The sequence below is a fragment of the Macrotis lagotis genome, chromosome 1 (assembly GCF_037893015.1).
Source record: "Macrotis lagotis isolate mMagLag1 chromosome 1, bilby.v1.9.chrom.fasta, whole genome shotgun sequence".
NCBI lineage: Eukaryota > Metazoa > Chordata > Mammalia > Peramelemorphia > Peramelidae > Macrotis > Macrotis lagotis.
Genome location: NC_133658.1, coordinates 812882185 through 812899917, shown reverse-complemented (window position 1 = coordinate 812899917; position 17733 = coordinate 812882185). Strand labels below are relative to the sequence as shown.

Sequence of the window (17733 nt, the reverse complement as noted above, 5' to 3'; positions counted from 1 at the left end):
TGATAGAAAGAAAAAAAAATCTATTGCTCTTAATGCTTAAAGACAGAAATCAAATCTTTTCTGAATATTCTTTTCTCCGGGCTAAACTTTCCCTTTCCTTTCAGTCTATCTACATATGCCATAAACTCTTCCATGGGGTTGCCCTCTTGTGGACATTGTATAAATTTTTAATCTCCTTCTGAAATGATGGTTCCCACAAATGAACACAATATTTCAGACATAAGAGCCAATCAGAGTAGAATACAATGGAATCATCCCTTTTTTTATTCCTGTAGTTTCACTTGTTTAATGCAGCCCAAGATCATGAGGCACCTAGGTGGTTTAATGATTGAAGCACTGGACCTCAAGTCCCTGATTTCAACTCTGGTCTGAGATACTCATGAGCTATGTGACTCTAGGCAAGTCACTTAGTCTCCTTAATCCACTGGAGAAGGAACTAGCAAACCACTCCAATATCTTTGCACAGAAAATCCCTGTGGGATCACAAAAACTCTGATTGACAGAACAGCAAGATAGCTCTTGGGGGTTGCCACATCATGCAAATAATTTGTATTTAACTGTTAGTCCACTAAAATATAATTTCATTTGTATAACAGAGTTTGTTTCACTGTGCATGCCCCACATTTTATTTATGAATATGATTTTTTTCTTCCCAAATTTAAGAGTTTACACTTATTACTATCAAATTTCATTTTATTATATGCTGCCCAGTTCTTCAACTTTTCAAGAACCTTTTTGGTCTTGACTGTGTCAGTTGTCCCTTCTAGCTATCTGTCATCTGTAAAACTGGGTCACACCATTTACAACTTTATCAAAGTCATTGATAAAAGTATTATAAAGCATAGGGCCACACAGAGATCCCTGTAATGTCCCATTGGAGATCCCTTGCCATGTTGGGATGGGTGTATGCTATTTATCAAAGGCTTTACTAAAATCTAGGTAAACTATATCCACAGCATTCTTCTTATGTACAGGATTAGTAATTCTATTAAAAAACTAATTAATTAATTAATAGTAATGAATAAATGAATAAATGAGGCATGGAAGAGGATAAGATTAGTCTGGCATGAACTTTGTTGATGAAGCTAACATTCTAGATTTGAGATCATTGCTTCCTTTTCTACATATTCACCAATATCTAATCTGTCCTGGAATTTTCCCAGAAATTGAAGTCCCACTCAGTGGCCTATAGTTTGTAGACTCTGTTCCCTTTTTTAAAAAAATCAGAATATTTGTCCTTCAGTCTTGTGATATTTTTTCCATGTCCCATGATTTTTCAAATATCAGGGACAGTAGGTCATCAATCATATCTGAGTATGTAATTCATTAAGATCAGGTGATGTAAATTCATCAAGGATAGCTAGTGCTCTCTTCCTGCCTCCCTCATCTTTAGTATCAATTCCCAGCTAGTTATTTTGGACTGGGATAGTATAAAAGGAATTCCCTGCTTTTTGTGAATGATCAGAGGAGGATATAGGGAAAGACTAGCTTAAATGACCTCCAAAGTTTCTTCCATTTTTAAGATTTATGGGTCTAGCTCTTAACTTCTGATTCCATGGCTTAGTGATTTATTTGTGGAACACTGCAGAGAGTTTCTTCATTTATTAACAGACTATTGACCATGCAACTCCTTCAAGCTCTCTTTGTATACACACTGTAGTAAACCAGGCAAGACTATATAGTTTAGCTCTTTTACAACCTTCTTCCTGGACCCTCATCCACTCTCCATTCCTAGCTAAATAAATACTTGAAGTTACTGGTGGATATAAATCATAACATATAGTTGATAGCCATGATATTTTTCCAGCACAGAGACTGACTAATAGTAGTAATAATAAAAATTGTTATTTAGTTGCATTTAAAAAAGAAACATTTTCCCCATAAAAATTCTCTAAGTTAGATATTACAAGTATTTTTAACCTTGTTTTACAGATGAGAAAACTGAGGTACTGAGAAATGAAGTTACTTCCTCACTGTCATATAAGAAGAAAGTCTAGAGTTGGAATTAGAACCAAGAACTCTGGACTTCAAATCTGATGCTATTTCCACTATTCCATTGTGCCTCATTCCCCTGATGTTTCTCCAAGGTGGCTTTCAGAAATCCTGGAAAGTCTCTGCCATTTTAATTTTGGAGGTGCTTAGTTCCTAGGTGCTAAGGGTGATAGGCATTGATTTAACTTAAAAAGATAATCAATCTCCAGGGGCTGAATTGGTCTCATGCTGGCACTGCTGTTATAGAGGGAACTGATTATAATATATTTTTCATCTCCAGCTGAAAATTACTAGAGGAGACTCTTTTGCATAATTATGAAGATGCAGAAAATTCAACCTTTGGATTGATAGGAAGTAGAGGCAATGTATGATGACCCATCTCCTGGTCCTAAAGGGAGATGTATGCTATTAAGCTGCATATTAGTGTGGTGCTTGAAAAAGCTTTGTGAAGGACATTTTTTCCTATTTTTAAAATTCTACTCATGAGTTTCACTGATATTTTTTACCCTTAGAGAGGCAATGTAGTATAGTGGATAGACAGCCAGTCATGGAGTTAAAAAATTTCAGTTCCTATTCTGATTCTGATAGATATATGCAACTTCTTTTCTCAGTTCCACAGGTAACTCCCTAAACTGTGATTGATTAAGTAGCTAGAGAGATAGAGAGAGAGAGAGAGAGAGAGAGAGAGAGAGAGAGAGAGAGAGAGATGGATAGATGGATGGATAGATAGATATAGATTATATAAGTCTCTATGGTTATGGACATATGTCACCCATATGGAATATTTTTATATTAATCACTCCATGACACAGTGGATAAAGAGATGGCATCTTAGCTAGGATGATTTTAATTCAAAGATCTACCTCTGCCAAATATTGCTTGTGTAACACTGTCCAAGTTAATAAACTTCTCAGCTCTCCAGGTAACTTTCTAGGACTATAAGTTGGAGAGAAGGTGACTACCTGAATTGGCAGAAGTTTCCTCATCTGAAATTTCCTTGTACCAGTGAAGCCATTGGTCTAATCTCTTTTCCTGTTTGTATTTATATATACATATATACAAACATACACACATGCATATACTCATTCATGCATAATAGTATATATGCTAAATTTCAACACATGCACACATATATATTATATATACATATAATATATATATATAAATATATATATATATATATATATATATATATATATATACACACACACACAAATAGATGTAATTTTCCATAAATTCTCCACTAAATTGTGAGATTCCTAAGTTCAGGTTCTGTCTTTTGTCATTCTTTGTGTCTCCAACTCTTATCACATAGTAGAAATTTAATAAATACTTCTAAATTAGTGACACTAAAGTCCCCTCTGATTTGCTGTTTTGTTTGTCAGTGACCCTTGGTTCTTAAAGGCAGTTTGACAGAGGGTCAACATAGCTAAATATATCATGCACTTCTGGAAAGGTTTTGAATATGGGATCAATGTCTCTAGTCTGAGAACCATTCTATCTAAGTTTGAAGACATTCATCTCCAACTTGGTCATGGAATGATAATTTTTCAAAGTTATAGAAATTCTGAAAGGTACATTTACTAAGACACTAACCACAATATGATCTGCACTAATAGAGGGCATGCGCTCAATAAATGACAGTTCTTTGAAGTATTGAATGCAGAAGCTATGTGAATGGTAGAAATGATGAGGGAAAAGATGTGTATAAAAATGATAATGGCTACTAGGATGAAGAAAACAAGGGAACTTCTGTAACAATTCCCCTTCCTCTGTCTCCTCCTCCTCAAATTCTTTTTCTTTTTTTTTTTGTTTTTTTTTTTGTTTTGGGGGGGGGGTTTTAGATTTTTGCAAGGCAAATGGGGTTAAGTGGCTTGCCCAAGGCCACACAGCTAGGTAATTATTAAGTGTCTGAGACCGGATTTGAACCCAGATACTCCTGACTCCAAGGCCAGTGCTTTATCCACTAGGCCACCTAGCCACCCCCTCAAATTATTTTTCAATTTTTTTATCCAACTTGCAGTTGAAACTCTTCATGTGTGTTGTCTCTCCCATTAGATGAGAGCAGGGACTCTCTTAATTTATTTGTATCTCCAGAGCTTGGTACATAGATAGTACTAAGTACCTCATTCATTCATTTACATTTAATAGTCCTTTTAGCATTTATATTTTTTCATAGATTACATCAGTTCATCCTGATTACCTTCCCTGTGAGAAAATTAAAATAAGTATTATTGTTTCTGTTTTGCAAATGAAGAACTGAGGCTCAGAAATGTTAAATAACTTGCCCAGGTAGCAGAGCTTTCCTATTTTCCATAATATTGTATAGTCTATCTTCTATGTATTTTGTTGTTGTTGTTGTTGTTGTCATCGTCGTCGTCATTTCAGTTGCATCTGACTCTTCATGATCCTATTTGGGTTTTTCTTGGCAAAAATCCTGAAGTAGTTTACCATTTCCTTCTCCAGCTCATTTTACTAATGAGGAAACTGACCCAAACAAGGTTAAGTGACTTTCTCAGGGTCACACAGCTAGTAAGTGTCTGAGACTGAATTTAAACTTCCAAAGATGAGTTTTCCTAATTCCAGGTCTAAAACTCTATCCATTGTGCCACCATATCTCACCCTATTTATCTAAGTTATAGGATCACAGATTTAGAGTTGGAAATGACCATAAAGGCCATTTCATCCAATCCTCTCATTTTATATATGATAAACTGGGACCCAGGAAAGTTCAATGACTTATAGGGAGTCACTCAGGTAAAAGCTGAGTCAAGATTTGAGCCCATCTTCCTGACTCCATGTCCAATGCTATACCCCCTGGTAAAAATGAGCTCCCAAAGCACCCAAGAAAAATTGTTTAATGATAGAATTGTCTATAGTCAGAAAACCTTTTCCCAAATTAGGTTGGTTGTTAGGAATCAAATTGAGTAATCATACTCTATTTATTAGTTAATAAAAGGCAAGAAGAAAATCCCTTTCTGAAATGCCCCTTTGAGACAGAGTCATGTAACATTATGACATGTTATAAGAAGCACTTATCGTGGCTCTCATTCCTCCAAAGAAAGAAGAAATTAAAAAGTCATTCATCAAAAATAGTTATGTTCTTTATGTCCTGGGTTTAATACTGTGATTTAAATACTTATATTTAAAGATCATTTTTAATTTAATAAGGCTAGCGTGACAGTTATGCTCAGCTAATACCATTGCCACAGACAGCAATTTGGGACCTTTTTCTTCATTTTGAAGATAAGAGAATTATTGAAAAGCAGCCTTTGTGGTTCTCTCTTTCTATTTTAATCTGAACTGAAATAATAGAAAACTAATAGGCTTCTTATTGGAAAGACACCTTCCCTTCCCCTAGCCTTTCAAAATAGCCCCCAGACTTATACCCATGGTAATCAAATTTGATATGTCACCAAATCTATAAAATAAGGCAGGGCCACATCTGTTCTGGCTGATGCTAGCATAGATTTTCCATTTAGAATCAGCATTGATAATAGGGGAATTGTTCTTGTCTTTACGGGGAAATGAAACGATAATAAATAAATAAATGTTCCAAGCTCTGTACTAAGTCTTTTTTTACAAATATTATCTTATTCAGTTCTCACTACAAGGTGGGCACTGTTTTATCCTCATTTTATAGTTGAAGAAACTAAAACAAACAGATTGAATAACTGATCCAGGGTCACATACCTAGGGAGTATCTAAGGCCCAATTTGTACTCAGTCTTTCTGTACCCACACCCAGCATTTTGTCTACTGTGCCACAAATTGCAAAGGGTGGCAAAAGTCTCAGGAACACACTCTCAAAAACATGGTATTGTAGTAAAGTCTAGTCCCAGGTTTTACCAGGTTCTTCCCTTCTACCCTTCCCCCCTTCTCAGTCCAACCAATCTAGGAAAGTCATTCAGTTCCTTCTTTCTACCTACAAATACAGACTCTGGACATTCAACCCAGAATTCCATCCTCCAAGGATGGACAGGATGCCTCTTTTAGGTCTGATCCAGTGACTAGTGAACCCCAAAAAGCCTTGCAGACTCAGATGTCATCAAGCCTGCAAATTCAGAATGGCTGGGATTTCCAGACTTCTGGGAGTGAAGGAATGTCTCCCTTCATTATAGCTCAAACCTACAAATTGCACAATAGACATCCTGTAAAGATTTTCCATAGAACAGACAAGAAGCTATGTACTGATATATCCTCAGGATCATGTTTCTCTTCATCAATGATTTTTTAATAATAGAAGTTGTTTGGTTGCATGGAAAGGAAATGAAGAATAGAAATGATCCCATAGGTATTATCTGGGCTCTCCCTCTCTTTCTAGGCACTGACATTCCCCTCACTGCCTATGAGGCAAATATGGCTTTAGCTGCTTCCAAGAGGCCCTCTTCTGAAACTTGCTTCCATTTTCTAATTTAGAATTTCTCTTAGACTGATCTAATGTTACCCATTTGGTTGACTTAATAAATAACTAGACACCATGGGAAAGCTTATTTTTATTTTGTTTTTCAAGCCTTCACTCTATAGTGAACTAGACAAAAAAAGCAACTGATTTCCAGGATTCACCACTATTGTGTTTTGAGCAAAAAAGAGTGGTATGTTATTGGAATGGGCTGTCAAAATTGCTCAATGAGTACATAGCATTTCATTATTGGAGACAATCGCTGTGACTTTGGGACTTGCTCCAGTACACATTTTCACTTTAAAGACTGAACTTTTCATTTTCTTTGGTAATCCCACTAGTTGTACTATACCTTCCAACTATGTGAACCAATCACAGTACTTTTCACTATAGCTTCCCCCATTGAACCTCCCCAGGCTTCTTACTTCAAATATCTCATAGGCTACCTACTTTAATGTCTACAGATACAGAATCTGCATTTCTCCTGAAATTGTACCAATCCATAGCAGTCAGTACCTGGACCTTGGGGAACCACAACTGTAAAGTACCTTAAAATAATGATTTCCTGGAACTTTCCTATCTGAACCTATATATGGTCATATAGTACTTCACTGGACAAAAATCTAGGAGTCCATTAACATGAATAGAAAGATAAAAGGAAATGCTTCTAGAATTCTTTGATTTTATCATCTGAAAAAAGAAAGGATCAGATGCAATAAATTACTTATGCTTCCTTCCATTTCTAATATTCTGTGATTACTATTTTCCTGGCATAGAGCAAACATTGATAAATTCCCTATAAACTTACCTTTTACTAAATGAGGAAAATTATTTTTCTATTATATTAAGAATCAATTATTAAATTAGGATGCAGGCTTTTCTCCTTTGTTTATTGAGGCCCAGCTCCTGTGGAAGTGACAGTCTTCCATGGCTGATTGAGATTGTCCTAGGCCTCAAGTTACATGCTCTTCAAACTTGGGCAGGACCTCACCCAACAAGGAAAACTTATTTCTGTTTAGAGTGTAAGTAGAATCCTATCTGGACCAGATCTTACTTTTGAGAAATGAGCCCCTGTTCTTGTATTAGGGTTTAAGGTAACCCAGATCATGAAGAAAAAAAAAAAACAGAGTGTTCTGGATGGGGATGGATTCCCCTGTCCAGATTCTTGAAGAGATGTTTGAGTCTCATGATTAAACCAGTTCTCAGCAGTTCTAGCCCTCTTCTTCATTAAATATCCACCACTCAGGGTTGGTTTTCAGTTGTTAAGGAAATTCCTCTTTCAAGTGTTATTTAAACTTTCTGCCTCTCCATGTCTATTGTCTTTCTTTGGGGAGAGAAACCTCTGACCATCAGTTTATTGATTATTATGCTAACCTAACTAAAATTGATTATTATATACTCAGAAACTCTGTCTCTTGAGTTTTTTTCATTCATCACATAATGAAAAGCATCATGATGTCTTAGGAAGACCATTTGATTAGTAATCAGATGACCTCAGTTCAAATCCCTGCTTTGTAACTAGCTTCATTATCTTGCATCACTAGGTCTTAGTTTCTTCATCAGCCAATGGGACAGTTGGATTTGATGACCTCTGAGAGTTCTTTCAGCTCTAAATCTATGATTCTGGTTTCATAAACAGAGCAGATTAGAAATATAAGGGATCATTTTATCCCAGTCCACCATTTTTCACATAAAGAAACTGAACTTTAGGTAGGTTGAAGAGAGGTAAAGTCATTTACACAAGGGCACACAATTAGTTACTGGAAAATCTGGGACTGAAATGCAGGCTTCCCGTTCCAACACATTTTTCACAATAAAATATTTCCTAATCAACCTGCATTTCTTGAGCACTCATGAAATATACTGTATCTGACCTTACTACCTCTGCTTTAAAACAATGCTTTATGTTCTCTGGAAGACTTGATAATAAAAGTACCTCCACTGAGAGTAATTTCATATTGCAGAACTCTCAGTTTACTCCTAAAGCATAATTTACACACTAAGAGAATTGGATTGATTTTGTTTATGAAATATGAACATGTGACTTGTCCTTTTTAAGTTATACCGTTTTGTATTTCATATAATTAATGTCACTGATAATTTTTAAAAGTATAATGTTTCCTTAATTTAGAGTTAAGTAAAATAGAATTATTAAACATTTCTATTAGTATATTTATTAAATATATCTAGAAAATAATGGTGAAGTAAATCAGAATTTTGTACTATTTCATTCAACAGTATTTCAGAACTGCATTGGCTCCAGAACTTCAATAAAATAGATATTCCCTCCAGTGAGATGGAAGTCAGCCCACTCATGCCTTCCTTGTCCATCCCATTCACGTCTTGTCATTACAGTCCAACAAGCTTGCCATTACATAAGGTCCATTCAATATTCTGGGGATGGAGCAGAAGAAACCTTCCTTAAGTTTTCCTTCAGTAGACATTGTAATAACTCAAATGTCTACTGTTTGTAGAGCACTGAGTAAGACCTGAGGGCAAGGGAAAATAAAGGAGAGCAAAAAGGGAAGAGATATCAACATAGAAAATCATTTTACAAACTGATAACAGTTCAATGAATTAGAGAGATATGAAGCAAGTTATTGGAGAAGAAAAAGAGATCACCATCAGTCCTTGATCTATACCTGCCACCACTGGGTCTCTTTTTTAATTTTTTTTAATTTTGAATTTTTTACAATTTTTCCCCTAATCTTGCTTCCCTCCCCCCACCCCTCCATAGAAAGCAGTCTGTTAGTCTTTACATTGTTTCCATGGTATATATTGATCTAAATTAAATGTGATGAGAGAAATCATATCCTTAAGGAAGAAAAATAAAGTATTATGCCTGATTGTTGCATTAATGGAATGAGCAAGTCCATCAACGTTGGTCATCACCCTCATGTTGCTGATAGGGTGCACAGTGTTCCTCAGGTTCTGTTATCTCCTTCAGCATCAGTTCATGCAAATCTTTCTGGGCTTCCCTGACTTCCCATCTCTCCTGGCTTCTAATAGAACAATAGGGTTCCATCACATACATAATACTACATTTTGTTAAGCCATGCCCCAATTGAAGGACAGCTACTTAATTTCCAATTATTTGCCACCACGAACAGAGCTGCTATGAATATTTTTGTTATGACTTTTTTTTTTAGATTTTTCAAGGCAATGGCTTGCCCAAGGCCACACGGCTAGGTAATTATTAGGTAATTAGGTAATTATTAAGTGAGGCCACATTTGAACTCAGGTACTCCTGACTCCAAGGCCAGTGCTCTATCCACTGTGCCACCTAGCTGCCCATGAATATTTTTGTACAAGTGATTTTTATACATTACTAAAATATTCTTGCTTAAGAGTAAACATAATACCCCTTCCTCCCCCCCCCACAAAAAAAGACCCTCATGAGAAATAAAGTAAAGGTAAGAGAAAAAAATGTGTTTCAGTCTGTGTTCTGATACCATCAGCTCTATCTTGGGTGGATCACATGATAAGTTCATCATAAAAGTTACTTCTGTATTTTTCTACTGTTGCTGATTGTAATTCCCTCCATCCATTTCTCCCCACTACCATATATTGTATTTTATCTCTCCCTTCACTCTGTCCCTCTTCTAAAATGTACTGTAGGGTGACTGAGTGGAGCAGTGGGCCTGATCTCTGGGCCTGGGGCCAAGAGGCCCCAAGCCCAAATACCACCCCTGAGCCGGGTCTCATTTTAGAAAAAAAAAATAACTACTATTAGCTAATAGTCATTATGTTAAGTTGTGTTAAGAATAAGATCTTCTTATGTACATTTATTTTACCCTTAGTAGTAACATCTTTGTGGTATATATAGTACTGACTGATTAAACTTATTGGAATAATTTCAGTGTTTAAGAAAAACCTCTCATAGCACTTTTCCTTTCAAGGTTATATTCCATCTTAGTCACTGAAACCTAGCAGGTTAGATATTTGTTTTTTATTTTTTGTTTTTAATGGACCATTCCTTAAACCCAAATCACTCAAGCCTAATTGGGTCACTATTTGGACTCAAAGTGATGTAAATAGCAATTGTTTCTGTTTTGGTCAGCAACCCAGTAGGTCCTCCCTTTATATATTGATTTTTTTTTACTAGATCAAAGAGAATATTCTTTGCCTCCTCCTTTTCACCTAGCTTTAATCATGGAAAGGGCATTATCTCAGATCAGCTGAGACTAGGAAAAAGATCTTAGCTTAAAAAGGCTAAGGTCTTCCATTCGATCTGACCCTCTCCAACCTTCCTGATCGATATCTTGTCACTGGACCCAGATGACTCCAAAGGACAGAGTGAGGCTAATGATTTTGCATAGCCCTGCTTCAATTAAATTCACTTTATTGATGTCATGGTCCTCTTTGAGAACAAGACAAAGAACAGCAGACTCCCATCTACTCCATATGTGCCTTTATATACCTATATAGGTATGAGCTCTCTCTCTCTCATTAGAATGTAAACTCCCTGAGTGCAAGGACTGTTTTTCCTTTTTCTTTATGTTCCTAGAGTTTAATACTTAAATGCTTATAAATAATTATTACTTTATTGACAATATATAATGTATCACAAATTATTCATTATAACTGATAGCAATCAAACTATCAACATTTATTGACTGCCCATGGGCAAATCACTACCTTAAATATTGAGGGAGATTCAAAAAAGTAAGTGGATGTGGTCTCTGCCCTCAAGGAGGTTAAAACCTAACTCATCATCCTAGCAGATGAATTATCAGAAAATACATATATGGGAATGATCCTTGTCCAATGACATAATAAGAAAGGATGAATAACTATCTGTCCTACAGAGACCATGTAGAACAGATTTTTTGACTTTGAATAGGAGAGTAAAGGAAATACTCTCTAAACGATTTGTTATCCTTTTAGGTAACAGATAGTGAAATGTTACCTTGTGATGTGCGAGCTATAGAATTGTTTTTACTATACTATAAAAAGCATTTTCAGAAGTTTCTACAGAATTCATTTTCTTTAAAGGTCTTTGGCTCTAATGAGACATAACTTCATTTTCCCACTTTACCAGTCATGTGTCTTCCTTGATGCTTTACAAGATATGTAATTTCATCAATGGAGTGGAAATTCCTTCTATTGACTCAGATTCAAACTTCTGATCATGAGCTTTTCCCCAATGGTTCAGCAAATGATAGAGAAACAGCAATCTATCATCAGACTTATAGTCAATTTTTTTTAAAGCTTTGCAGCAGCTTTTAAAACCTTTGTCTCTTGGATATCTGTGGTATAATCTACAGTTCCTCAGAGTAACTCTCAATTCAAAATAAGGCATTGGAATGTTGTTTTTTAATCCCATAATTTTCTGAGTTCATTATTTTACAAGTTATATGCCTCATATTTGGATGGAATTTCCTATAATCAAATTTTATACAAAAATTAAGAGAATTATCCAAGAAAATGTTCCATTAAGATAATTTGGCATCAGCTAACCTGAATCAAATCCTTTTTCTTGTGAACCTCAGTTTCTTCATATGTAAAATGGTGATTAGATAAGATGCCTTCTAAGGCCTCTTCCATCTCTACATTTATGTTCCCATTTTCACTAGTGAAATGAGAAGATTGAAACCATATTTAGTTAATTTCACAGAAATAACTTATGGCATTTTTTGGCATCATTTTAAGTCATTTTCCAATCATATCTGACTATGTCACCACTAGGAGTTTTCTTGGCAAGCATTCTGGAGTGATTTGCCATTTTTTCTTTCTCTACCTCACTTTGCAGATGAGGAAACTGAGACAGTGTTATCTGACTTGCACAGGACCACACAGCTAGTAAAGTCAAATTTGAACTTAGTTCCTTCTGATTTCAGGCTTGAGCTGTATCCATTGTACCACCTAGCTGCCCTTATGGCATCACAGAGTGTTTAGAGCTGGGGTTGAGAAGCATGTATTAGAATCCCAACTCTTATCCTTGCTAACTTTGTGACTTTGGTCAATTATCTTTCCCTCCTGGGGCTGCTATTCCTTCATCAGTAAAATAAGTAAGAGCTCTCCAAGGACATTTCCAGGTTTAAATTTATGCCCCTTTGATCTGTAAAATTGAACTAATAATTCTTAAACTACTCACTTCTCAAGGTTGGTGTGAAGAAAATGCTTTATAATTGCAAAGTACCTGTAGCCCTAAAAACATCCTAGAGAGGTCATTTTATTATGTGAAGTGCCCCCCCTTTCAAATTTGGTAACAGCAGAAAGTAGTAGAATGTGTGAAGACTCTTTAGTCAGCTTTTTTTGTGGGTTTCACCCTCCTTTCTTTTTTCATACAGTCATTCTCAGCACAGCACCACGACTCGTCAGCCCTCAATGACTCTACAGCGAGCCATCTCCCTGGAGGGGTAAGCAAAGCATTCCAGAGCTACCATTCTGAGGGAACTCCACAAAACTGAGCACAGCTGCCTTACTCAGACGAAGAGCAGACAAACACGTCTTGTGAGGGGTTGATGTTCAGATGTAAATACAACTCACAAACCTAAGGGTGGGCTTTAAACAAATTAAAATGAGTAGTGGTGATTCTTCTTTTTAATTCACCTACTGCTGTCTGATAGGTGTCCTCTGTTTGAAACAAATATTCCAGCTCTGAATTGTCTCACTCAATAGGGATAGGGAGTTAGTTATTTATGACTGAATTAAAAAATTGATTGGGCTTCCTCAAGAGGTAGTTACCTACCCATCACTCATCACTATTCATTTTTAAAATTGTAAACTGATTCAGCCTTTTTTGGAGAGCAATCTGGAATTATACCCAAAGAGACTGGATGACTTCCTGTAAAAGATTTTTTTTTCAGATATCAGTTGAGTTAGATGAACTTTGAAGTCATCTTCCAACTTCTAAGATTGTGTTACTTTCTAATTCTGTGATTCTAGGTTTGGCTATAATCAATTAAGCTAATATTTATTATAATCCTTTTGTATTTCAGTTACTGTGCTAGTAACTAGGGACTCTGAGAAAACATTTTTCCCCTTAAGAAGCTTATATTCTACTAAAATATAAGGGATGAATAACCTGGTACCCTTAAACTTGGGGTTTACAAAAATTTGTAAACTGTGTATCAATATAATTAGTTTCCCTTTGTGACCCTATGTATTTTATTATATGTGCTTAAGAGAATTATTTTAAGAATAGGTCTATGGGTGTTATGAGAAATGTTTAGGACACCTCTGTACTAGAGAGCTGCAGCAGTTACAGAAATCCAGGAGAGAATGAGCATTAGATATTGGGAAAAATGTGGAAAGTTTCACAGAATAGATGGCAATTGAGTTAAACTGAAGCAAAGTAGGGATTGTGAAAGGCAGAAATAAAGAAGACATACATGCTGGACATGAGATACAAATTATGCGGAGGTAGGAAAATGGAAAATGGAATGCTGAATTAATGAAGCAATTCATGGTCCTATTTGCCTGATATGTGAAAAAAAGAAAATAAAATTATATTTAGGCTAGAAAGTTAGGTTGAAGTCAGTTTGTAGAGGGCTTAAATGCCAAGGTGAAAGTTTTTATACTTTATCTCAGAGTTGAGAGGGAGCCACTAAAGATTTTTGAATAGAGAAATGGCATGATCAGTCCTGTGATTTAACAATGGTAGCGTGACATAGTGGATAGATTGCTGAACTGGAAATCAAAAAGTCCTGAGTTTAAGAATTACCTCAGGTACTTCCTAATTTTGTGATTAATCCTATGCCTCAATTTCATTACTATAAAATGAGAGTAGGACTTTCTAAAGTCCTTGCCTGATCTAAATTTGTTTTATATATATAATATATATTATATATAATATATTTAATACATTTATTTATATAGATACATATATGTATATTTATATATGTACACATATGTGTATATGTGTGTATTTGAGGCTATATGTAATATATATAAATTTGAGATTATTTTGGCAGTTATATAGAAGATAGAATAGCAAGACAAAACAAGATGATCAAATAGGGGACTTTTTAAGAATATATTTGTGAGATGAAGAGGGTAGTAGTTACAGTGCAGGTTTGAGTCTTCCTTAAACATAGAGATCTTATGGCACAAGAATTCACAAGATGACGTGATTGTATAGAGGGAATGAGGGCAAGAAAATAGACAAAGAGAACTCCAAAGTTGTAAGCCTGGATATCTAAAATGATGATTTTGTCCTTGATAGAAATAAAAAAGTATAAGGGAAATATATTGTTACAGCAACTTAATGGGTTGTTTTGGATATATTACATTTTCGATATTGATGAAATATCAAGGAAAAATATACAGCAGTAAAGCATTATTGCTTGACTATATGTTTGTGTGTGTGGATCTGTGTGTATGTATGCATGCATATGACAAAATCTGGGCACTGCTGACTTAGAAAGATTCTTTCCATGTATCCATGTATCTATCCATGGAAAGTTAGGAGACTTCCAAAAGATCAAGTGTAGAGAATAGAAGAAAAGGGATTCTTGAACAGAGTCCTAGGTAAAACTCATGTCAAGGGGAAAGGAAATCAATCATTTTCCAAAAATGGGGAAAGGAAGAAAACCTTAGTGTAGGAGTAATACAAGAAGTGAGAAGTTTCACAGAAATCAAGGGATGAGTCAAGAAGGAGATTTAGAACAATGTCAAAGGAAGCAGAGAGTTCAAAGAAAATGACTTCACATGTGTGTGCACACACACACACACACGCACACAATCAGATTCACCAATTAAAAGAATGTTCATAATCTTGAAAAGAGCAGTTTTTTGTTGAGTTGAGGAGGATTAGAAAGTAGAAGGGATTGGGAAATGAGTAGGTGATGAGAAAGTAAAGACAGCAAGTGTAGACAATTATTTCTAGAAGCTTGCCATTGAAGAGAAAAAAAAAATAAAGTGATATTTGAAGAAATGGAAGGATCAAATAAAGATTTATTTTAAGGATATGGTGAATCTGAGCATTTTGAAAACAAAGTAAAACTGAAAATGAGAGACAATTAATGATGGAGCACCCTTCTGGAAGATGTGGAATGACTTGGGATGAGATGGGATGAGTTGGGAGGGGATGGAATCAACTGTACAAGGTAAAGGGAAGATAAAGTAGATATAGAAATGATCCAGAGGAGAGGACTGGCATGTCATGGAGATTGATGGGACAAGGAGCAAAGGAACCAGGGACAAGATGGAGTTGAGGATAAAGCATACATTTTTAGGGAAATGAGATAGAAAGACAGGAGTTTTTGATCAGAGATGATTTTTTTCAAGATTAGATAGATAAAGGTGTTGCTGTCTTTCATTCATACCTGATTCTATGTATAATCCTTGGAGCTGCTTGCCTTTTTCTTCTCCAGGATGTCGCCATTTTACAGATGAGGAACTGAGGCAAATAAAGGTTAAGTGACTTGCCAAGGGTCACTAAGCTAGTAAGTGTCTGAGGTCAGATGTGAACTCAGATATTCCTGATTCCAGATTTGTACTCTATCCACAATGCCACCTAAGTGCCCATATATTAATATAACCAAATATAAAGGAAAGAGATTGTTTTGAACAGAGTCTGATACAGACACTCATCTCCTTATGAAAGGAATGACTAAGGGAGTGGAGGACAAAGGAGTAACTTGAAGATCATTAGATAACAGCAATAGGGAACTGAACCAAATGTTATACACAGATGGAGTGAACTTCAAAGCACAGGAAGTGTCTGGGAAATGGCAGTGTAGGTGGAGGAACATAAATTCTATTCTTTGTCCATTGTATCAAGAAACATGAGGGAAAAGGGCAACCAGACCTAGTGAGAATAACCAAGAATGGAGTTTCCAATCTAAATTGATTGCTAAAGTCCCTTCCAACTCAAAGATTCTGTAATGTCCTGTTGAATGACCCTTAAGTCTGAAGCTTTTGTAAATGAAATGAGAGAAAGTAAGAGCTAGAAAATTATAATTCAAGGATAATGTGAAGAGATATGAAGGGAAAAGGAGAGCTAAGGAGTGGGGAAGAAGAGGAAGAACCAAGGGGAGAAACAAAAAAGGAAAAAGAAAATATTGAGTTATGACAGTTTTTAAAATTTTCATATGTAAAAATATATGTGTATTTTTTCTTACTTTAAGACATCTAAGTTCAGAAAAGAAAGAAAAAATTGTTAATACTGATAAAATATACATAAGCCTCTCTGTGATTGATGGAAACAGCATGGAGGGATTTTAATCAGTCTTCTGCTTTGCTTTGTTTTTCTGACTTCTTTTATCAGATATTTGGAAAATTTTCATAATTTTGAAAAACTCTTTTGGGATTAAAGTACATGCAGAAATGCTCACACATACACACATGCACATCTAATAATTGCTTTATTCATCAGGTCCGAGGGTTCCTTTTGAATAAGATTTTAGTAAAGTACAAGATTTATACCTGTTCTCTATGAGGGGGTAAAAACACTTAATTAAAAAGAAAGATAAAAGACCATTTTTTTTTTAAAGTTAACAAAGCTTACGAAAATATTTCACGACTAATTACAAGTTGGAGTCAGGAATTAATCTCTGTGCTGTCTTTTGGAGCAACCTCACCCAATTTACTACATGCAGTCCTCATTGGTGATGCTAATCTAAATCAGCATTTGAGTTCATTCCATTTACTGAGGATTAATATTTACATAAATCAGAGGGATAAATCCTACTGAGATCTCATTTTGGTCCTAATTAAATCTACCACCTAACAATGGATTCCTTTTTTTGTATGTTGGCTCAGTCTTAGTCCTAAAAATATAGGATTGGAAAATAAAATCAGAATTGTCATAATAAAATATATATGCATGCATGTATGTATGTATTATGTATACATATATACATTTGTTTAATCTCTTAAATATATATTTAATATGTGTGTTTAACTAATATACATATATATTAAATCACTTAATACTACACTGACTTTAGGAATATCCTATATTGTATGTGCATATATGCACATACATATACATGTTTGTGTGTGTCTATATAAAATATATTCTAGAGAACAAAATTAATTTTTTTCCTAGTAGCCTCTAATTGCTTTCAGTATTGATCCTTTTAATCTAAGAAAAGGAGGGGAGGCTAGGTGGCGAAGTGGATGGAGCACCAGCCTTGGAGTCAGGAGTACCTGGGTTCGAATAAGACCTCAGACACTTAGTAATTACCTAGCTGTGTGGCCTTGGGCAAGCCACTTAACCCCATTGCCTTGAAAAATCTAAAAAAAAAAAATCTAAGAAAAGGTATGATAAAGGTAAAGAGGGTCAAAGGAAGAGATAGCAAAGTACTGTAGACATTATTATTTTGTATAGTTTGGGAACATTACCAGTATTAGAATTATTTAGAGATACAGAATGACTTAGAGTTCTTT

The 17733-nt window shown here is 35.3% G+C and overlaps 1 protein-coding gene across 6 annotated transcripts in view; it reads left to right on the top strand.

The window, feature by feature from the left end:
• The window catches only part of LOC141508420 (disks large homolog 2), a 2787507-nt gene that overhangs the window by 2145013 nt on the left and 624761 nt on the right, over positions 1 to 17733 (top strand). For all 6 annotated transcript variants that reach the window (XM_074217018.1, XM_074217021.1, XM_074217022.1 and 3 more), the window contains one exon: positions 12687 to 12755. In XM_074217018.1, the coding sequence (XP_074073119.1) occupies positions 12687 to 12755 (69 nt within the window). The remainder of the gene's footprint in view (positions 1 to 12686; positions 12756 to 17733) is intronic.